This window comes from Ailuropoda melanoleuca, chromosome 10, assembly GCF_002007445.2.
Source record: "Ailuropoda melanoleuca isolate Jingjing chromosome 10, ASM200744v2, whole genome shotgun sequence".
NCBI lineage: Eukaryota > Metazoa > Chordata > Mammalia > Carnivora > Ursidae > Ailuropoda > Ailuropoda melanoleuca.
The window spans coordinates 3,495,835-3,518,048 of NC_048227.1; the positions used below are offsets into that span (position 1 = coordinate 3,495,835).

General features: G+C 51.0%; 1 protein-coding gene across 5 annotated transcripts in view; it reads left to right on the plus strand.

Moving 5' to 3' along the window:
* WIPI2 (WD repeat domain, phosphoinositide interacting 2) overlaps positions 1-22,214 on the plus strand; it is a 40,443-nt gene that overhangs the window by 14,010 nt on the left and 4,219 nt on the right. For 2 of the 5 annotated variants that reach the window (XM_034669752.1, XM_011221307.3), the window contains 9 exons: positions 8,490-8,659; positions 9,986-10,082; positions 10,497-10,594; positions 11,002-11,094; positions 14,206-14,276; positions 18,637-18,744; positions 19,632-19,796; positions 20,667-20,774; positions 21,508-21,638. In XM_034669752.1, coding sequence (XP_034525643.1) covers positions 8,490-8,659; positions 9,986-10,082; positions 10,497-10,594; positions 11,002-11,094; positions 14,206-14,276; positions 18,637-18,744; positions 19,632-19,796; positions 20,667-20,774; positions 21,508-21,638 — 1,041 coding nt within the window. Of the gene's footprint in view, positions 1-8,489; positions 8,660-9,985; positions 10,083-10,496; positions 10,595-11,001; positions 11,095-14,205; positions 14,277-16,017; positions 16,089-18,636; positions 18,745-19,631; positions 19,797-20,666; positions 20,775-21,507; positions 21,639-22,214 lie in introns of all 5 variants that reach the window. The other 3 variants (XM_034669754.1, XM_034669753.1, XM_034669755.1) reach the window with 3 other exon arrangements.

The window sequence follows — 22,214 nt, forward strand, 5'->3', positions numbered from 1 at the left end:
TTTTTTTATTTTGAGGTAATATTTACATACAATGGCATGTATAAATCTTAAGTAAACATTCTGTGTTTTGACAAATCCTACATCTCCTATCAAGGCTTACCATCACTCCAGAAAGCTCCCTCGTACTCCTCCCCCCATCCGCTCCAGCTCCCTTTCACCCTCTAAGAAGCGAGGAGTGTTCTGGGTTTTTCCCGCTATAGATTCGTCTTGGCCGTGACAGACCATCACGCAAATGCAGCCCGTGCCCTTCTGGTAAGGTTGCCTGCACGCAGCGTAATGGTGCTGAAGTTGACGCCCGTTGGCGCGCGTCTCGGGTGCCCACTGTGCAAATACATGACTTTGTCCATCGTTCTGTGGATGAACATCTGTACTTTTTCCATTTTTAGCTATTGTGAATGTAGTTGTTATGAATATTCTTGTACAGATCTTTTTGTGAGCATGTTTTCATCTATCTTAAGTAAATATCTAGGAGTGCAAAGTGTGTTTTGTTTTATGAGAAACTTCGGGATTCTCTAAGAGGCGATCCCATTGTGTATTCCCACCAGTGCAGTCTGGCCCTGCATCCTCCCCCATGTTTGCTGTTACCGATCTTTTTAATTTTAACCATTTTGATGCATGCATAGTGATAACTTGTTGTGGGTTTTTTTTTTAAGATTTTATTTATTTATTTGGGGGGGGCAGGGAGAGAGGAGGAAAGTATCTCGACTCCCCGCTGAGCACGAGCCGGACCAGGGGTTCGATCCCATGACCCTGAGATCGTGACCTGAGCTAAAATCAAGAGTCAGATGCTTAAGCGACTAAGCCACTAAGGTGCCCCTGGTAGTTCTATTTTTAGTTTTTTGAGGAGCCTCCCTACTTTCCATAGTGGCTGCGTTGGTTTACATTCCCACCAACAGTGTACGAAGGCTCCCTCTTCTCCACGCTCTTGCCAACACTTGTCATATTGTGAGGATTAGTAATGTTGAGCGTCTTTTCAAGTTCCTGTTGGCCATCTGTATGTCTTTGGAAAAAATGCCTGTTCTAGTCCCCTGTACCTTTGTTTTTTTTTTTTTTAAGTTATTGCTTTATTTTATTTTAAAGATTTTATTTATTTATTTGACAGAGACCGAGACAGCCAGTGAGAGAGGGAACACAAGCAGGGGAGTGGGAGAGGAAGAAGCAGGCTCATAGCAGAGGAGCCTGATGTGGGGCTCGATCCCATAACGCCGGGATCACGCCCTGAGCCGAAGGCAGACACTTAACCGCTGTGCCACCCAGGCGCCCCCCCTATACCTTTGTTAATTGGGGTATTTGGTTTTTTGGTGTTGAGTTGTTTAAGTTGTTTTTTTTTAAATATAGTTTGCATATTAACTCATTATCTAATGTATGATTTGCAGATAGATGTCTTCTCCCATTCAGTAGGTAGTCTTTTCATTTGGCTGATGGTTTCCTTTGCTGTGCAAAAGCATTTTAGTTTCATATAATCCCATTTGTTTATTTTGGCTTTTTTTTCCCTTGCCCGAGGAGACTGGTCCAGAAAAATGTTGATAAAACCAATGTCAAAGAGCTTCTGCCTGTGGTGTCTTCTGGGAGTTTCAAGGCTTCAGGTCTCACATTCAGGTCTTTAATCCATTTTTAATTTTTTTGTGTGTGCTGCGGGAAAGTGGTCCAGTTTTCCCAGCACCATGTTTTGAAGAGACTGTCTTTTCCCATTGTATATTCTTGCCCCCTTACCATAGATCGATTGATATGTGTAAGGTTTTTTCTGGGCTCTCTGTTCTATTGATCTCTGTGTCTGTTTTGTGCCAATACCATACTGTTTTGGTTCCTGTCGTTTTATAGTGTAGTATGAAATCAGCGTAATTCCAGCCTCGTTGTTCTTTCTGAGGATTACTTTACTTTGGCTATTTGAGATCTTCTCTGGTTCCATACAGATTTTAGGATTCTTTTTTCTAGTTCTGTGAAAAACACCTTTGGTATTTTGATAGGGATTGTGCTGAATCTCTAGATTGCATAGGGTAGTATGAGCATTTTAACAATATTAATTCTTCCAGTCTATGAACATGGAATATCTTTCCATTTATTGTGTCTTTTCCAGTTTCTTTCATCAGTGTCTTAGAGTTTTCAGAATACAGGTCTTCCACCACCTTGGTTAAATTTATTCCTGGGTATTTTGACATTCTTTTAATGCAGTTGTAAATGGGATTATTTTCTTAATTTCTTTTTCTGATATCTCATTATTAGTATGTAGAAACACAACTGATTTCTATATGTTAATTTTGTCTTCTGCGATAACCGAATCATTTATAAGTTCTGGTAGTTTTTTGGTGGCGTCTTTAGGATTTTTCATATTATAGTATCATGTAATCTGCAAGTAGTGATCGTTTTACTTCTCTTCCAGTGTGGATGTGCCCCCTCCCCTGGTTTTAAGGCCTTCAAGAAAACACTTGGTCACATGGAGAGACGTGAGGACCACTTTTGTTAGAATCCCATGACTTGCATTGCTCTGCACACAGCTGATTGAGCTCTTTTCAGATCCCAGGGAGATTACATCAGTCAGTCTCCTGGAAAACCAGGACAGATTTTTCTCTCCAAACTGAAAAAAAACTGCCACTTGTGTGGCAGGATGGACAGTGATTTGTATCTGTATATCTTTATATCTACCTACCTACCTTTTTTTTTTTTAACTGAAGGCTGGTTGGCACACAACGTTCCATTAGTTTCAGGTGTGCAGCGTAGCAATCGCACAACTCTCGTGGCATTCTGTGCTCACCACAGGTGAAGCCACCGACTGTCACCACACAGACCTGCTGCACCGCCACGGACTGTAGTCCCGACACTGCACCTTCCATCCCCATGGCTTACTGCATAACTGAAAGCCTCCCTCCTACTCCCCTCTGCCCATTCTTGCCCGTCCTTCCAACTTCCTTCCCTCTGTCAGCCACCACTTTGTTCTCTGTATTTATGAGTGTTTCTGTTTGTTTGGTTTTAGGTTCCACATGTAAGTGAAACCATATGGTATTCGTCTCCCGACTAGTACCCTCTGGGTGCGTGCATGTTGTCGCAGAGGGCAAGATCTCCCTCTTCCCCCGTGGCTGAGTAGTATCCCAGTGTATGTGTACACCACATCTTCTTTATCCATTCACTCCTCAGCGCATACTTGGGTGGCCCCCAGATCTTGGCTGTTGTAGATAGCGCTGCAGTGAACGTAGGGACACATACATCTTTTCGAAGTAGTGTTTCATTCTCTTTGGGTAAATACCCAGCGGTAGAATTCCTGGATCGTATGGTATATCCATTTTTAAGTTTCTGGGGAGCCTCCGTACTGTTTTCTACAGTGGTTGCACCAATTTACGTTCCCACCCACAGTGCACCAGAGCTCCCTTTTCTCCACATCCTCGCCAGCATTTGTTACTTCTTTCTGAGAATAGCCATTCTGACTGGTGGGAGCTGGTATCTCATTGTGGTTTTAATTTGTATTTCCCTGACGATTAGTGGTGTTGAGCATCTTTTCATGTGTCTGTTGGCCATCTGTATGTCTTCTTTAGAAATACGTTTATTCAGGTCCTTTTATCCATTTTTATTTATTTTTTTTTTTAAAGATTTTATTTTATTTATTCGACAGAGATAGAGACAGCCAGCGAGAGAGGGAACACAAGCAGGGGGATTGGGAGAGGAAGAAGCAGGCTCACAGCAGAAGAGCCTGATGTGGGGCTCGATCCCATAACGGCAGGATCACGCCCTGAGCCGAAGGCAGACGCCCAACCGCTGTGCCACCGAGGCGCCCCCCTTTTATCCATTTTTAAATCAGATTATTTGGTTGAGCCAAATAAGTTTTTTATATATATTTTTGATATTAACCCATTATCAGATACATCATTTGTAATATCTTCTCCCATTCAGTAGGTTGCCTTTTCATTTTCTTGATTTCCTTTGCTGTGCAGAAGCTTTTTCTTTTGGTGCAGTCCCAATAGTTTATTTTTGCTTCTGTTTCCCTTCCCTGAGGAGACCCATGTAGAAAAATATTGCCAAGGTTGAGGTCAAAGAGGTCACTGCCTGTGTTTTCTCTAAGGAGTTTTATGGTTTCAGGTCTCATATTTCAGTCTTCAATCCATTTTGAGTTTATTTTATGTATAGTGTGAGAAAGTGGTCCAGTTTCATTCTGCCGGTGGCTGTCCAGGTCTCTAGCCCCATTTGCTTAAGAGATTCTTTTCCCCTTTGGATGTTCTTGCCTACTTTTACTTCTTTTTCTTTCCTATGGCTCTGATCAGGACTTCCAACACTGTGTTGGATAAAAGTGGCGAGAATGGGCATCGCTGTGTTGTTCCTGACCTTAGAGGAGAAAGCTTTCAGTTTCCGACCATTGAGTCTGATGTTAGCTGTGGGCTTGTCATATGTGACCTGTGTTACGTTGCAGTCCACCTTCTAGTTTTTACGTAGTTTATTCCTTCATTTATCCGGCTTTACTGCGTTACCAGTCGCTCCATTAACGTGTGGTAGCTCTCGTACGTGAAAACTCGCCCTAACCGTACAGATGATACGGATAAGCAGCATGACGGCTCATTTCTTCACCTGCCCCTAACACGGCAGAAGCCGGTTGCCAGAGTTCTTCTCCACTTCCTCCCCGCCTTTCACACTTCATTCTGCCTCCACCTCTCCATCAAGATTTGTCAGGGTCACCAGGTGACATCCGTGTCCCCAGATTCAGTGACTGCCCCATGTGGCCGTTCTGGGCACAGTTGCTACTTCTTTACCACAGCGTCTTCCATTGGGTTCTGGGTCACAGGGACCTGGTTTTTCTCTCTCGCTCGGTCTCATCCCTGGCTCTCCTCCTCTGCCTGACCTGGAACTGTTTTGGTGCCGCCTAGGGCCTGGGTCTGGTTCTCTCCCTGGCCCCGGCTCCATGCTGCCGGCTGCTGGCTCTGTTCACCACTCCCTCCTTGTGCCTGAGAAGTAGCTCGTGGTCAGCGTCTAACTATATGTTGAATGGGTGAAGGAAAGAAGGAAGGTTGTGTCAGACAGGAGTACGAATCCAGTCTCTGAAGAAAAAAGACAGTTCTCATTGGTCATGGTAGTCCCATTCTCTCACGTTGCCGTGAACGCGGAGTTAGCGAGTACTGAAGGGTTAGGTCCCTGTGAGCCTCTGGCTGCAGTGTCTTCATCAAGTGATGAGTACTTGAGCTTGTTTTATGCGTTTCTGTTTCAAGGCATCTTATTTGAATATATATTGTTGATTTATTAACAATGACCTCATGGCGACAACGCTGTAACTCATCCTAAACAAAGCTTATCTGATGCACACGGTTCCCAGGGAGACACATCACAGCCTTCTTGCCCTTGGGAGCACCAGACGGTGCGGCGGCTGGGGGCCGTTTTAACTGTGAGGTCACTGACCAAAAGCACAGAATGCGAAAACACAGACTACGGAAAGGACAGTTGTTCACAGTAGGAGTGGACAAGAGAGCAGAGTGTAGCCCCCTGGCCAGCTTCAGCTGGGAATGTGCGTCCGGCACTTCAGCAGTTTTTTGCTGCTTTGTGCGTGTCCACGGAGGACTGTAGAAGCACCACAAGGATTAACCTTGAGGTTACAAATAAACTTTCGCAACCAGGCCAGTTTACAGATACAGAGTCTGAATCATGAGGGTCAACGATAAGTTTTTTTCACCACTGATTTAACTTAGAGGGGCAGTGAATTTAAAGAATATTTACTTATTTTATAAGAAATCCGTGTCTCATAGGCCAGCTTCTCTTCACTGTTCCCAGTTGTCCAGTGAATAAAGCCGGGGCTCCAGCTCTTTGACTGTTGAGGAGCTGGGCGCCGGGTCTTACAACCAGGAAACAGCAGAGTTGGGACTCAGTGTGACGTCCGTGAGGGGCCTGCGTCTCTGCGTCCCCGTCACACCCCCCGGACGCACTGAGGATTGAGGCGCCGCAGCGCTTGCCCAGGGCTTATGCTAGAACGAACACACTGGGACTTTACCACCCAGGGGCATGGTACTCCTTCACCACTGACACAAACATCATGGGTAGCATCAGCCCATTTTTTAGATAGGACCTTAGTCAGGAGATTATTGTGTTTTGTGTAATGGTATTTTGAAAGATTTGGGAAATGACCCAGAATCTAGTCCCAGGTCTGTTTTCAGTCATCCAACAAAGTTACAACCAGCTACTCTTGGGCCGGGCGGTGCTAGACTTGGGGGTACAGCCTGACCTAGCCGGGGACACCCCCAGATGCCCAGTGGTAATGTGATAACTGCCAGAACGAGAAGCAGAGAAAGTGATTGATTAAGTACATCAATCATTAAATCCTGAAGAAAGAGCAAGGTAGCTGGCAAGGGGAGCCTGAAGAGGGAGACTTGGGACAGTGAATGAGGAGCGCCCTCGGTCCCTGGGCCTGAGCGGCCAGCCACCTTGCACAGCCGAGTTTGGTGGCCAGGGGCCCTCCCAGCGTCTGCTGGTCCAGCGGGCCCACTGCTCACCAAGCAAGGTTCTGGTCATAATACAGTGTCTCTACCAGTTTCCGGGGGGAAGGGGCTGGTCAGAGAAAGCAAGTATTGGGCCCTGAAGGACGTTCTCACTGCTCATGGTCAACATTCTGGCTTCGGATCGGTCTCATCTGAGCTTGGTCACCCTGGCGATTGAGCTCTGCCATGTGCCAGCCGGCACTGCGAAGGCTAGAGACCGCTCATTGGTAAAGACGGAGCACACATCCTGCCTGCTGTGGCAGCGGGACCTCTCTTGATCCTGCCCTTCAGTGGGGAGTCGGGTCCTAGAAGGGACTGGCTGCTCTTCTAAGATGCTGCCGGGCTGGGAGCTGCAGCCTGATGCCTGCTCTGTTTTCGTCAGGCTTAGCCTGCTGCCGTGGGAAGGAGCAGTTAGGTTTTCAGTAAAAGCGACTGTGAATCAGACACTTGATTCCATTCTAAGGAACAGCAAAATCCTATAGTTTTCCCACAGGCCTGCATTATGTCACTTGGTACATACATGACTTTGGCCACCACCCACTATGTGAGTACCTAGTTGTGCTGAGCACATTAGGCCGTCACCTCTATATTGAAATGACTGATACCAGGCATTTTCCTAGAAATAGTCTCTCTCCTTTTTAAAGATTTATTTATTTATTTATTTTAGAGAGCAAGCGGGGGGTGGGGCAGAGGGAGAGAGAGAATCTCAAGCAGACTCCTCACTGAGCATAGAACCTGATACAGGGCTTGATCCCACGACCCTGAGATCCTGCCCTGAGCCAAGAGTCAAGTGCTCAACTGACTGAGCCGCTCAGACACCTCTAGAGATAGTTTTGTCTTAAGAGAAGGTCCCTTGGAGCTGCTTCTTTCATTTTCTCTGGTAGTTGGGTTTCTAAACTAACTTAAGCGTGTCTTTGTTACACTATTTAAATCCAGCAACAGAGCCTAACGGGAAGGAATCCTTTCGAGTAACTTTGTATTTTGTCTTTCGTACGAGTTTTCACATGAGGACATCTGCTTTATGGTGGAAACGTTGCTGAGGCTTCAGATAGTCAGCACTTCCAGGTCCCCTGGGCTGGTCCTGTCTGGTCGTCTCTGTTCTGTGCCCCGCTGCGGTGCAGAGAGACAGGGTGCAGTCTCGGGTCGTTGTTGGATTGGTGGATGGATATGTGCTTGAGACATCCACACAGGTGGACCTCAGTGGCACAGAAAGAGACAGGCCACGTGCGGAAGTCACGTGCATTGTTGCCGCTGTATTTTTTCTACAATCCAGTCTTCTCTTTGCTTCTAGATCTGAGCTTACCAGGTATTTGCTACTAAACAAGGGCAGAAATAAAGATCGGGGACATGTGGGCACTTACTGGACATGGGTGGGTGTAAGGTAACACGTACGGAGGGTCTTTTGTGTCTGTTACTTTCTGTGCAATGTGCTGTGTGCACTCGTTTTTAACTCGCCGTTATGAGTAGGGGATGTCCCCACTTGAAGTGGGGAGCAGGGAGGTAACGGGTGGGAGCGCTACAGGCTGGTATCGGCAACCCCTCCTAATAGTCACCTAAAGGAGCTGTGATCCCCATTTTACATACGAGGAAGGCAAGCCGTAGAAAGATCGAGACTTGTAGAGATTATCCGGGGCCCGTGATTTGTCAGGTACCCGGGGGGGGGGGAAGGGCCAGGACCGCAGGTGCCAGCAGGGATACGAGGCCTCTGTCCTCATGGAGCTCACACTCCAGGGTGTGTATAAGGAACCACCCGGTGATCAGGATGATGTGAGAGAGGAACGAGGAGGGGGAGCAGGGAGCCCCGGAGAGCAGTCTGGCCGCGGCTCATAAGCGGTGTGTAGCCCCAGTCTGTCTGCCCCCAAGCTGACCTGCACACTCTGCTGTGTTCTGGGACCGTCCACACAGCCCGGTCCCCTCACCAGACAGCCACTGTGTAATCCCGTTGTGCTCTGCTGGACGCGCGTGTCTACTTCGAAGTGCATTTGTGTGTGTGAGCAGATTGTACCTGTTGACATGAATACATACGCGTTTTTTTCCTCCTTTCAGCTGATACTGAAGATGTGTGCATTGTAGAAAGACTGTTTTCAAGCAGCTTAGTGGCCATCGTTAGCCTCAAAGCTCCTAGGAAGCTAAAAGTTTGCCATTTTAAGAAAGGCACCGAGATCTGCAACTACAGCTACTCGAATACCATACTGGCTGTGAAGCTGAACAGGCAGGTGAGTGACACCCGACCCAGCCTGCCAAGGGCTCTGTCCGTGTCTCACTGTCCGGGGGGCTCTTGGCCGTTGCTGCCATTGCCGTTGCCCGCAATGGTCTAGGAAGGCGGGCAGCCCTGGTCCCCCGCCCTCGGCCCCACACCGGCTCCCCCCACGCCCCCTCCCCAACTCAGCTCTGTTCTCTTGGCAGGTCGCTCACAGCACGCCATCCCGTCCTCTCCACCAGGTCACCTTTTCCTCACCCATCGAGGCGCAAGCCATAGCGTTTCTCTGTACACTTGTTTCCTCACGCGTCATGGTTTATTCACCACCTTTCCCTTTTATAGGTGTTCCTTTTAAAAAGCATCTTTTTTCCTGTTTTCTTCTTATTTCTCTTTTAAACTGTTACTTTTAAGATGAAGGAATTACTCCTTTTTTTGTTTTCTCTTCCCCACACTCACAAGAACGTCTGGCGCAGAGTATGGACTTGGTGGCTAGCGCTTTAGTTATTTCATGAGAGCACCTCGTGGCTTTTGCTTCCCCGCAGAATGCAGCACCGCCCCTAAGCCCCTTCGGCTTCCCTGTGACAACCATGTATTCCACGCAGGGAAAGCTGATGCAGTTGCTGGATGCGGAACGCACGTCACTACAGGGCGAGGGGGTCCGCAGTGTGCTGACCAGGCGGGGGGGTTGCGGTGGAGGCCTGCTGGGCTTGGTCTGCAAACCAAAGGACGTGGTTACAGTAGGAAATTAAAAGACGTAACATGTTGAACGTTTTTTAAACTTAAAGCATACACGTGTATACTCACGCACCAACTGACATGGCGCTGTGTGCCTGCCAAGTTGTCTTCTTGCGTCAGCCATCCCTCGGTGCGTGCATCCTCTCTAAAGTGGAGTGTGGACTCAGACGCCTACACATAGCGTGAGTGCAGCATGAGCTTTGAGACTTCGGAAACCCCAGGCTTTTAGTTTCGTCTTGCCATGCCTCATTCAACATGGGTTTTTGAAAGCAGCCGACGTTTACAGACCTGTCCAAGGCGCTTGCTCTGATTTGCATGAGGGGAGGGGTGAGTCAAACAAAAACAAACCGAAAACACAAACCATACCTTTCTTAACTATAGTTTTCCAATTTCTGCAATAGTGCATTCAGTCGCATGGTTTGAGGTCCTGGTATAGTTGGCGGAAAGGGGACCAAGCGTGGCTGGCTGTGGACACTCCTGAGTTGGTAGGGGAGGCGCTGCAGGAAAGCTGCTGGTCACAGCCAGCATCCGCCATGCCGCACGTGTACAGTCCGCGTGGTGTTCCGGACTCTTGACTTTGGTTTTCTGTGTCTTCTCTCTTTCCTAGAGGCTAATAGTGTGCCTGGAGGAGTCTCTGTATATACACAACATCCGGGACATGAAAGTCCTGCACACGATCCGGGAGACCCCCCCGAACCCTGCAGGTAAGCTCACGGTGGGAAGAAAGTCCACTTTTCTGATTCTGGCTCTTAAAGAGTAGCTATTTTCTCTTTGTAGGTTCCGCTGGGATAGTGAGCTATTGAAAGTATTGATCTTAAACCAAGCAAGCTACCACCAGACCAGACCACATAAATCATGGGTTTCGTCAGCCTCCAATTCTGAGGCTGCTGATCACTTCCCACCAACGGCCTTCTGTCTGTTTTCATAGTCCTGCTGTCACCTGCGGAGCTGGTTTGGGGGGTGGCACTCAAACCACCGGCACAGCAACTCCCATGGCTGTGTCTGAGCCCCTTTGCTTTCTTCGGTCTCTGTTAGGTGGATGCTAACTTGCGGGTAGCAACTAGACAGGAACCCCTCTGGGCCTTACTGTCCGTGTTTGCCTCCGTGTGTTACCACAGGCTTGTGTGCACTGTCCATACACAACGACAATGGCTACTTGGCGTACCCAGGCAGTGCCACCATTGGAGAGGTGCAGGTCTTCGACACCATGAACTTGGTGAGGCTCCTTTTGTACCGGGGTCCCTCTCGCCAGTGTCCCTGCTCTGTGCAACGAGCACCGTGGCCCCATGGGCGTCCACCTTTCCTTGGCTCGGCAGGGTCTGGGTGACCTCTGCCTGCAGATTTCTGCCCTTGCTCCCCCGGCACTGAGCTTCTGGCCGTGTGGCTATTTGGGGGAATGGCGAGAGATCTAAAGACTTCACGGACAAGTGCTCTGCTTTCTGGAGGGTTTCGAGCAGCATTTCCTTGGGCCCCTCCCCCAGTAATTCCAGTGCATGTGGTTCTCGTGTTGACCAGTATGGGGTTTTGGTTGCAGCCACTAGGCACTGCAGCCGGGTGACGATTGGCGGCGTGGGGTGTGGTCTCGCTGCGTGGCGGCCATGTCACGGTGGGTTTGCCTTTCAGAGAGCTGCGAACATGATCCCGGCTCACGACAGTCCTTTGGCGGCGCTGGCGTTTGACTCCAGTGGCACCAAGCTCGCCACTGCCTCGGAGAAGGTGCGTCTGCCTTGGCCGGTAGGAGACTCTTCCGGGGGGTTGGCACCCTGCTGCTCACACAGTCAAGGTACCAAACAAGTGTCTGTGCCGACCGGCTGCCAGAGAAGCACAGATCACAACTCTGCCCCCAGCAAGCTTCTCGGTGACACGTTAGCGTGTGCTGGGCCGCGGACATAATTCTGGCCAGGGCGGCTCTGAACACATTTCAGTATATTTCCTTTCCTTCTTTTTCGTTATTTAACAAAATTGTGATCATACCGTACGGGTAACTTACCATTCTCTTTCACTCTGCATGAATTAGATCTCCCTAAGTTAAAAACCATTTCTAATGGCTGTACAATATTCAGTCACGGTTTACTTGAACGTTGCCCTTTGGGGACGTTTATATTGTTCCTGATAGTTAGGTTGCAATAATATAATAACATTTGGAACATAGATGATTAAGAATATAGATAATTCTGGGGCGCCTGGGTGGCGCAGCGGTTAAGTGTCTGACTTCGGCTCAGGGCGTGATCCCGGCGTTGTGGGATCGAGCCCCACGTCAGGCTCCTCTGCTATGAGCCTGCTTCTTCCTCTCCCTCTCCCCCTGCTTGTGTTCCCTCTCTCGCTGGCTGTTTCTATCTCTGTCGAATAAATAAATACAATCTTTAAAAAAAAAAAAAGAATATAGATAATTCTTACATATAAATCTTTTTCTGTGGATCTTTATTCACTTTAGAGCTTCCAGTGACTGGGCGCCGAGGTGGCTCAGTCAGTGAAGCATCTGACACTTGATTTCAGCTCAGGTCACGATCTCAGGGTCATGAGATCGAGCTCCGTATTGGGCTCCACACTGGGTGAGGAGCCTGCTTAGGATTCTCTCTCCCTCTACCCCTCCGCGCCCCCCGCCCTCCAAAAAAGAAAGAGAGTCCAATGGACAGACTTTCTGGGTTAAAAGGATGTGGTCTTTTTAAAGTTCTCTCCACATAGGATAGAGTGACTTTGGCCTTCCCTCCAGCTTCCATGACAGCAAAGGGTCCTCGCGCTCTTCCTAGTGTGGCTGCTACACCTTGTTCCTTTGCGGCCCTCTCGTCTCCATAATTCCCGTTCTCTGGCCTTGGCTCTTGACGATCCCGTTTGTTCTGGCTTATTCCTCCTCTCTGTAACCAGTACCAGCTTTTCACTTGTCTTGTTTTGCTTTGATGCTTTCTCGCTAAAAACCTAAAGTAGTTGCCTCTCCCCTTGGCCCAGCCAACCACACAAGATCTGAGAAGAGTCCGCTCACCCGAACTTTCCTGCCTGGGTCTCTGTGCTTGACTCTCATAAGAATGGTACTGCCGTCTGTGGATCGCTTAGTCCTCGGGAATACAGGTCCTTTACATTCATGACCCCATTCCACCCCCTCAGCAAGGTAAACACTTTCTCATTTCATACCAAGGGCTCAGAGACGTTAAATAATTTGCTCAGAGTCATCACGTTGGGCGGCGACAGATGCTTGGACTCCCAGCCTGACTTTGCTTTTAAACACCACTGGCCGATGACACTGTTGCCCTGTCCTTTTCTACTGAAGTGGCCCCCTTGGTTAATAGTTTCATCTCCATAGTTCTCATTAAGTCCTGGGAGCTCCCTAAAGCACTTTGTGGAATCTCAAGGCCATTAAAAATAGAACATTTTTTTTTCCTGGGCCTTGAAGAACAATCTTTTGATTTGATTTTAACCCCCTGGTGGCCTCCCCCATCCTGCTGGGTGCTGGGGCCATCCCTAGGTGCTTGCTTAATCCTGCTTTCGGGGAGCGCAATCAGGCTGGGACCAACAGCCCTCTGCCAGTTAGTATCATGCACTGTAATGCATTACAAAAATCTCTAAATAAGAAAATTGAGAGTCTAAAGGATCAAACCTTTGCTGTGGTTACTTTCGTATGTGATTGCGCTGTTTTTACCCTTCCAATTCTCAAGGATTGCAAATTCATTTGATATCCTTTTATCCAGAGAGAATCATTGCCTTTAAAAAACATTTTATTTTAAAGATTTAGCAAAAGAGAGAGAATGTGTGTGTGCCCCCACGCAGGCGAGGGGTTGGGGGTGGGGGAGAGAGAGTCTGCAGCAGACTCCCAGCTGAGCACGGAGCTGGACTCTGGACTCTGTCCCACAACCCTGAAATCACAACCGGAGCCGAAATCAAGAGTTGAACACTTAAGGGACTGAGCCACCCAAGCGCCCCTTTTAAGTAACGTTTTAAAGAAAAGGAAAGTGTTCCTGGTGTTCCATAATTAGGTTGTAAATAGTTTGTTTATTTTTACTATTTATAAACACATCAGATTAGTTATTAACAATTTTTATACTAAACAGTTTGAACCTTCCAAGATGTGTATGGTGTCAGGTTACACGTTGAGTCTAGTTGAGTCGTTCTTCCTGCCCCACGAATTTGAAATACTCCCTGTTTCCAGGTTTTCCATTTTGTTCTAGGATTCTCTTTGTTGTGCTGTTTTATTACTGTGGCTTGCTAGTGGTCTTTTAGCATTTCATTGTTGAAAGTCCCATTTGTGTTCACTTTCTTGGCTGTTCCCTCTGACTTACTGCCCCAGATGCCCACGTCCTGGCTCTCCATCCACAAAGGCCCTGTTACTTTGGGGGAGGAAGGGACTCTAGCGGTTCCCGCGCACCTCACCTCCGCACCGGGAAGGGCAGCAGCTCACTGCGCACTGCTGGACCCCTTTGTCTGGTCCCGAAGCTCCTCTGATCAGTAACTCAGCCTGAAGTACAAGAAAGGATGCCGATGACCAGGGACCTGCCAGACAGCTGGGTTAGGTGGTGCCTCTCGACGAGCAGTCCGCGTGTCAAGGGGTCGTGTGTGTGAGGTGAAATGTCACATGACTTAGGAGAACTGGCGCTGTTGCACACGTGACGTCACGGCTATTGGTGTTTGGGAGAAGCAGTGAGCCAGGGCGGCTCTATCTATAGAAAAGAGGAAACGTGCAGTAGGCGGTGGAAGCCGGAACGGTGTGCCTTGCCGCTGGTGCACAGAGGACGTGCGGGGGCCCCTCGCGTTTCCTCCAGGGTCTGACGGGAAGGAGACACAGGCTGGGTTTCCTCAGTTAAAATCCTTTTTTCTCTCCTTTTCCACCTGTCACAGGGGACCGTGATTAGGGTATTCTCCATTCCAGAGGGACAAAAACTCTTTGAGTTCCGGAGAGGAGTTAAGAGGTAAGATATGGGGGCGCCTGGGTGGCACAGCGGTTGGGCGTCTGCCTTCGGCTCAGGGCGTGATCCTAGCGTTATGGGATCGAGCCCCGCATCAGGCTCCTCCGCTATGAGCCTGCTTCTTCCTCTCCCACTCCCCCTGCTTGTGTTCCCTCTCTTGCTGGCTGTCTCTATCTCTGTCAAATAAATAAATAAAAATCTTTAAAAAAAAAAAAAAAAGAGGTAAGATATGGAATTGATCTGGAGCTGGCGTTCAGGGCTTCAGTTCTGTTTTCTCTGGGTCAACAAGTGGAGACGTAAAGCAGCCCTGGGAACCCCCATTTAAATGCATAAGTGCTTTCAACCCAGCTGGATGTCGGGGGAGGCTTTGGAGTCCTCCTGAGGGGTAAAGGGACGCTCTATGAAACAGACTGGTTTTCCTTTGTGGTCCCACTAAACGAGAAGAAGTGGCCTGAGCAGGCCCTGTGGGGCCGCGTGGCTTCCTCCGCCTGCTCCGAGGTGGCAGGCCAGTGACTCCCTGACCTGGCCAGCATGCTCCTGTCCCACTCCTCTACCCTGAAGACCTGCACCAGCTCCCCCTCCAGTCCGTCACCACTTAACGTCCCTGTCCATCTGCACACTTGCCGGGTCTGTACTTAGCCCTCTCTTCCTTGATGCCTGCTCGGGAGGAAGGAACATCCATCCTGTTGAGGCCTGGATCCCCTGCCACAGGACTGGCTTGAGGGGTCTGGTCCCCATTCCCAAGGGGCAGCTGAGAGTACCCACCTCAGGGCGGGAACTGGGCCAGGAAGTGTTCCAGAACCGCCCCCACCTCTGGGGACCTGGCACCGTGTCACCACTCCCTCTCATCCTCGGGGTCCTTCCCACAGACAGCACATGCGTGCTTTAGGGTCCTGTCTCCAAATGCCCCAGCCCTTCCCCATCACTGCCTCCTGTGTTTCTTTCCTTGTTTCTGTGGTGTTCCGTAGACCACCCCATTCTGGACTTGTCGTCTTTTGCTGCTCCCGTATTTCCTCTTCCTGTATCTTNCACGAATTTGAAATACTCCCTGTTTCCAGGTTTTCCATTTTGTTCTAGGATTCTCTTTGTTGTGCTGTTTTATTACTGTGGCTTGCTAGTGGTCTTTTAGCATTTCATTGTTGAAAGTCCCATTTGTGTTCACTTTCTTGGCTGTTCCCTCTGACTTACTGCCCCAGATGCCCACGTCCTGGCTCTCCATCCACAAAGGCCCTGTTACTTTGGGGGAGGAAGGGACTCTAGCGGTTCCCGCGCACCTCACCTCCGCACCGGGAAGGGCAGCAGCTCACTGCGCACTGCTGGACCCCTTTGTCTGGTCCCGAAGCTCCCCTGATCAGTAACTCAGCCTGAAGTACAAGAAAGGATGCCGATGACCAGGGACCTGCCAGACAGCTGGGTTAGGTGGTGCCTCTCGACGAGCAGTCCGCGTGTCAAGGGGTCGTGTGTGTGAGGTGAAATGTCACATGACTTAGGAGAACTGGCGCTGTTGCACACGTGACGTCACGGCTATTGGTGTTTGGGAGAAGCAGTGAGCCAGGGCGGCTCTATCTATAGAAAAGAGGAAACGTGCAGTAGGCGGTGGAAGCCGGAACGGTGTGCCTTGCCGCTGGTGCACAGAGGACGTGCGGGGGCCCCTCGCGTTTCCTCCAGGGTCTGACGGGAAGGAGACACAGGCTGGGTTTCCTCAGTTAAAATCCTTTTTTCTCTCCTTTTCCACCTGTCACAGGGGACCGTGATTAGGGTATTCTCCATTCCAGAGGGACAAAAACTCTTTGAGTTCCGGAGAGGAGTTAAGAGGTAAGATATGGGGGCGCCTGGGTGGCACAGCGGTTGGGCGTCTGCCTTCGGCTCAGGGCGTGATCCTAGCGTTATGGGATCGAGCCCCGCATCAGGCTCCTCCGCTATGAGCCTGCTTCTTCCTCTCCCACTCCCCCTGCTTGTGTTCCCTCTCTTGCTGGCTGTCTCTATCTCTGTCAAATAAATAAATAAAAATCTTTAAAAAAAAAAAAAAAAGAGGTAAGATATGGAATTGATCTGGAGCTGGCGTTCAGGGCTTCAGTTCTGTTTTCTCTGGGTCAACAAGTGGAGACGTAAAGCAGCCCTGGGAACCCCCATTTAAATGCATAAGTGCTTTCAACCCAGCTGGATGTCGGGGGAGGCTTTGGAGTCCTCCTGAGGGGTAAAGGGACGCTCTATGAAACAGACTGGTTTTCCTTTGTGGTCCCACTAAACGAGAAGAAGTGGCCTGAGCAGGCCCTGTGGGGCCGCGTGGCTTCCTCCGCCTGCTCCGAGGTGGCAGGCCAGTGACTCCCTGACCTGGCCAGCATGCTCCTGTCCCACTCCTCTACCCTGAAGACCTGCACCAGCTCCCCCTCCAGTCCGTCACCACTTAACGTCCCTGTCCATCTGCACACTTGCCGGGTCTGTACTTAGCCCTCTCTTCCTTGATGCCTGCTCGGGAGGAAGGAACATCCATCCTGTTGAGGCCTGGATCCCCTGCCACAGGACTGGCTTGAGGGGTCTGGTCCCCATTCCCAAGGGGCAGCTGAGAGTACCCACCTCAGGGCGGGAACTGGGCCAGGAAGTGTTCCAGAACCGCCCCCACCTCTGGGGACCTGGCACCGTGTCACCACTCCCTCTCATCCTCGGGGTCCTTCCCACAGACAGCACATGCGTGCTTTAGGGTCCTGTCTCCAAATGCCCCAGCCCTTCCCCATCACTGCCTCCTGTGTTTCTTTCCTTGTTTCTGTGGTGTTCCGTAGACTACCCCATTCTGGACTTGTCGTCTTTTGCTGCTCCCGTATTTCCTCTTCCTGTATCTTCTGCCTGGAGTCTCTCTCCTGTTCCGTGCAGTCCCACAGGCCCCTACACCGTCTTGTCTGTGTGCTGGTGACTCGTCACCTGTATGTGTAGCCCGGGCTGCTCTCCTGAGCTCTTTCCTGATGCTGGCTCTCCAGTGACCAGCCAGAATGTGCCCCCGTCTGCCCATCGTCGCTCCCCTGCCACTGTCGTTGACCGAGCAGCTGAATCAGAGGGGCTCCACACTGGTTCCTTCCTTCCTTCCAGTCAGGTAGCAGGAGTGTCGGTGCCCCGGGTCAGTCCCACCGACCCCCATCTCCCCGGCATCCCTGCCTGCCCGGTTTGGATCGCCACTGTCTGACCTCTCCTGCGCCTTGTCTCTGCTGTTGGCCACCTTGGTCCGTTCTTCAGACCGTGGCCCTGGTTGCTCTTTGGGGGTGTCTGCACAATCAGAGCACACCCCTGTGTGGAGCCTTCAGGGCCCACCCCCCACCGGTAGGGCTAACTCCAGACCGCTCGGCCCTGGTCTTTAAGCCTGGCCTCCTGCACCCTGCTTTTTCAGCTCTGTCTTCCCTGTCGCTCCCAGCTCCAGCCACACTGAACAGGGGTTCCGCCAAGGAGTGATCTCTCTGCACGGGGTCTCCTGTGCTGGTGTCACAGCCATGACCGGGCCGACTCCTGAGCCGTTGACGTCGGAGTCGAGTGTGCCTCGGGGAGCCCCTCCCTACCCTCTCGCGGAAACACCCCCCCACCCCGGGCGCCTCTGGCTCGCCCACGCGCAGCACCTTTACCGTCCGCACTCACACTTCACTGTGAGCGCCGTCCCTGATTTATCCCGAGCTCTGTACAAGCACTCAGGGCAAAACGTGCCTTGTCCTTTAGGGCTGTGAGGAGATGCACGTTTATTGGGGGCTTTGGGATTTTTACAGTGATTTTTAAGATCAACTGTAGAGTCTTAGAATGTTGAAAGTTTTCAGGGTTGTCAGTTTGCTTTCTTTCATGTTACTGCCTTTAGTGCTGTAAATCCAGCCTAATTTGGCCAAAAATGGTTTAATGAAGCCCTGATTCCCCTTGTTATTTGGAATTTCAAAGAAAATTGGCTAAGAAAATATTAAAGAATTGCTTTTAACTTGGCATTACTTTTAAAACATTTTCCTTTCTTCAGAAAAATTTTTGAAGAGATGTCTGGAGGGGCGCCTGGGTGACTCAGTTGGTTAGGCATCTGTCTTTGGCTCAGGTCATGATCTCAGGGTCCTGGGATCAAGCCCCATGTTGGGCTCTCTGCTCAGAGGGGAGCCTGCTTCTCCCTCTCCCACTGCCCCTTCTCCCTGCTCTCTCTCTCTCACTCTCAAATAAATGAAATCTTTAAAAAACAAAGGAAAAGAAAAGATGTCTGGAGAGGAATAAGAAAGATACCAGTAGACTCAAGTATGCCTATTCCGGGAACTTCTCTGACTTTTAAAGTCCCCGGAGAAAGGCTGCTAATTGCCGGCACCAGGGTTTGTGGGCGACCGCGTAACCCCGGCCCCTTTCCGCTCGCCCCTAGGTGTGTGAGCATCTGCTCCTTGGCCTTCAGCATGGACAGCATGTTCCTCTCCGCGTCCAGCAACACTGAGACTGTGCACATCTTCAAACTCGAGACTGTGAAAGAAAAGTGAGTTGCAAAGACACATTTGTTTTAAAAAACAAAAGGCCCTTCTCCACTGACTGGATGAGAACAGCAGCACAGTCTCTGTCCTGCCTTTAGTCCTTTTTACCTGTAAAGACCTTGGAGCTGGCCCTACAGTCAGCGTCGCCAGATCCGGGCTCGGCAGGGAAATGGCCTTCCCTGGAAAATGAAGCCGGGGGCGGGGGTGGGCGGTGAGGGTGGACATCCTGGGGTCCGTGCACCTGTCCACTCGTTGCTCTGCCCAGACCCACAGAAGCACTTAAGGGTAGTAGCCCCCTCGGAGTGAGTGCTGGCTCCGGGCTGCCCACAGGCAGCTTCCGTTTTTAAAGCAGTTGATTGAAATTATGTGAGGGATGTGCAAGGTGAAGGGCTGGTTCTTTTCTTAAATTTTAACAAGGCCGACTAGGATGGGTATTGTTGGTTTGCTGTCTTACTCAGAGGAACATTTAAGATGACTTAATATATGCGAAATGAACAACAACAGAAACGGGCTCGGGGAACAATTTGAGATTGTACTTATAAGGTGTTTGGAGACTTCCTATTCAAAAGATCTGGGACGGGGAGGGGTGGATCATGAATTTGGCCCTGTACGTCCTCACATTTGCTGCAGAGTGGGGGGGGGGGGGGGGTGCTGAGCATCTGCCCTCCTTGGGAGAGCACCCAGGAGCAACCCTCACGGGCCTCCTCGGACCCTTCCCGGAAGACGCGCCTCCAGTGCTCCCCGGCTCTCATTCTCGGCACCCCTTTTCCCTGCGGTACGGGGAAGTCCTCTTCAAGTTTCAGGGCTGATACTTGCTCCTGTGAGTGGGAGGGACCTGGTCGTTCTGGTGAAGGGTCCCCCGTTACACAACTGATGACGGTTCCTCCCCTAGACCTCAGGAGGAGCCCACCACCTGGACCGGGTACTTCGGGAAGGTGCTTATGGCTTCCACCAGCTACTTGCCCTCCCAAGTAACAGAAATGTTCAACCAGGGCAGAGCCTTTGCCACAGTCCGCCTGCCTTTCTGTGGCCACAAGAACATCTGCTCCCTGGCCACGTGAGTAAGGACGGGGTTGCCTCTCTCCCATTTGCCGGTGTCCATCCAGTGGGGAGCCTGGTCGCAGAGCCCCAGAGACGGTGGTGCTGGGGGCCGGCTGGGTTTCTCCTGGTTCAGGAACGACCCACAGACTTAGGCCCTTGATTTGGTGGAGGTGGAGGGAACGCCCCCCCGCCCGTGCCTCTTGACCGTTACTAGACTCGAATGATCCGTCTGCGGTGTTCTCGTCCAAAAAGTCTTCCCCTGCTCGTTGGGGTGTTTATAACGGCAGTGAAAAAACACCGTCAGTCAGAACTGTAGGACGTCGCCAGTATTTAACCCTTTGGGGCCTGCAGAACCGACTGGTTAACATAGGTGGGGGCTGTCGGTGTCGCTCTGGAGTACGGCCTCAACACACATGGGGGCTCGCGAGCCTCGTGGGATTGTCCGAAGTACAGCCGTGCAGGAAAGTACGGTCTGGAAAATCCTGTGATGGTACACCTCTGTGATTCCGTGAATCTTAGAAATGTTATTTTACATCCTTTTTGTGCAGCTAATAACTCAGGTGAAAAAACTTACGAAAATACCTACCCTTAGTCATAGAGAAGCCGTGAGACTGATTTCATGTGCACCTGTTCTCCTGTGGGCTTCGGTGTTTATTTACACGAAGTCCCCCTAGGCCTCGATGCTGCGGCCCCAAGCAGCACAGCGGGTGCGATCTTTCTCCTGACCCGTAGCTAGTACGTCGGGCGCGCGGAACTAGCTCTGTGCTCATATGGGTGGGGGTGAGGGGCTTCTTCCCCGCTGTGCCAAAGGCAAGGCTGCTGGTATAAGGAGATCGTTGTCTGCGAGTTGCGGTCCTAGAATGTGGCTCCTTTTTTTTCTTGCTAGAATTCAGAAGATTCCTCGGCTGCTGGTGGGAGCTTCTGACGGGTACTTGTACATGTACAACCTGGACCCCCAGGAGGGGGGCGAGTGCACCCTGATGAAGCAGCACAAGTAAGTGGGCCTCGCCCGGCCATCTCCTCAGAAGCCAGGGGCGCAGAGGGACGCATCCAGCGGAACTGGCCTGTGCTGGGAGGCCTCACGCGCGCACGCTCCCACTGTCCCGCACCTCTCTGCTGGCGTCCCGTTCACTGCCTGGGCACAGATCGGACAGGTGGCTGGTGCGGGACAGGGTGGACAGAGGCGGGAACTTAGCACATTGCAGGAAAGGGGTGATGCTCTTGGTGCCCTCCCCAGGGTGGTGCGCGCTCCCGGAGTGCCTGCTGTCTCGCTGTGACATGTAGGTGTCCTCTTTGAAAGGAAGGCATTAGTATTTGTTCATTGGGAAGTACTGCCGTTTGATTTTGGTTTTGCTTTTTTAAAGCTATCCAGAAATTCTCTAAAAATGATACTCTAGTACCATAATTATAACTGGGGTGAAAGTGGGTGTGTTTTTTTTAATAGTGAGTTGTGTTTATGATCCTTAGTCTTGCAAAAGTAAGATTATCTCAGTGGGTGTAACTTCTTTTCATCAGACTTCCCATGTGCACATCTTGGTGACACTCCAGGTGACCAGATGCATGGGGTTGAGCTTACAGTGAGCCCAGCACAAGGAGCACACACGCGCATCTGCCTGGTGCGGCCTTTTGCATTTGCTGCGGCACGTCTGGCCCTACGGGCCCCCAAGGCGGCGTGGGCAGGACCCCCGACCGGCCTCAGGGTTTCCGTGTTTCTCTGCTTCCTCCAGGCTGGATGGCAGCATGGAGACGACCAATGAAATCTTAGACTCAGCCTCTCACGACTGCCCCTTAGTGACCCAGACCTACAGTGCAGCTGTCGCCACAGGTACTCACGTGCCTTCGTCTCCGACCAGACTTGGTAAGGGCTGTGCCGTGGCCGGGAGGGTCCTTGATGCCAGGCCCTCCCGCTGCAGCCCGTGCTTGGCGCTCTTCCCTGAGCAGCACGGCCCACCTGCCGCTTTCCCTCGGGCAGGGGACAGGTAGGCTCAGAGGCAAGCTCTTGTCAGCTGGGGCTTTCAGCCTGAATTCATTTTCTTCATTTTTGAAGGAAAAATAGTCCTGATGGCTCAGGCTGCTTCGGGTACACGTGGCTGGCCACCTCTTGGCTGAAATATTACCCTGAATTCTGACATCGCCAGGCAGGTGTCCTTGGTCCCGTGTCCTCATTCAGTGAGCATGGGTGGGACATCCCCTCAGCTGTCGGGTCCTGGGAGGGCAGCATTGTAGGCCTGCATTCGGGGGCCCTCCTGCCACGGGAGCTGGGAGGTCGCCGTGCAGACAGATGAGGCCATCCAGCCATCCCCCCCTTTTGCCCCCCAGTCAGCTTGACCTCAGGTGGGCGATCCTGTGGATTTGCTCACACGGGAGACTGTATGTGCTCACCGTGACTCTGAGAGGAAGTGGCCCTTTCAGGTGAAGCACTGCATGTCCGGTG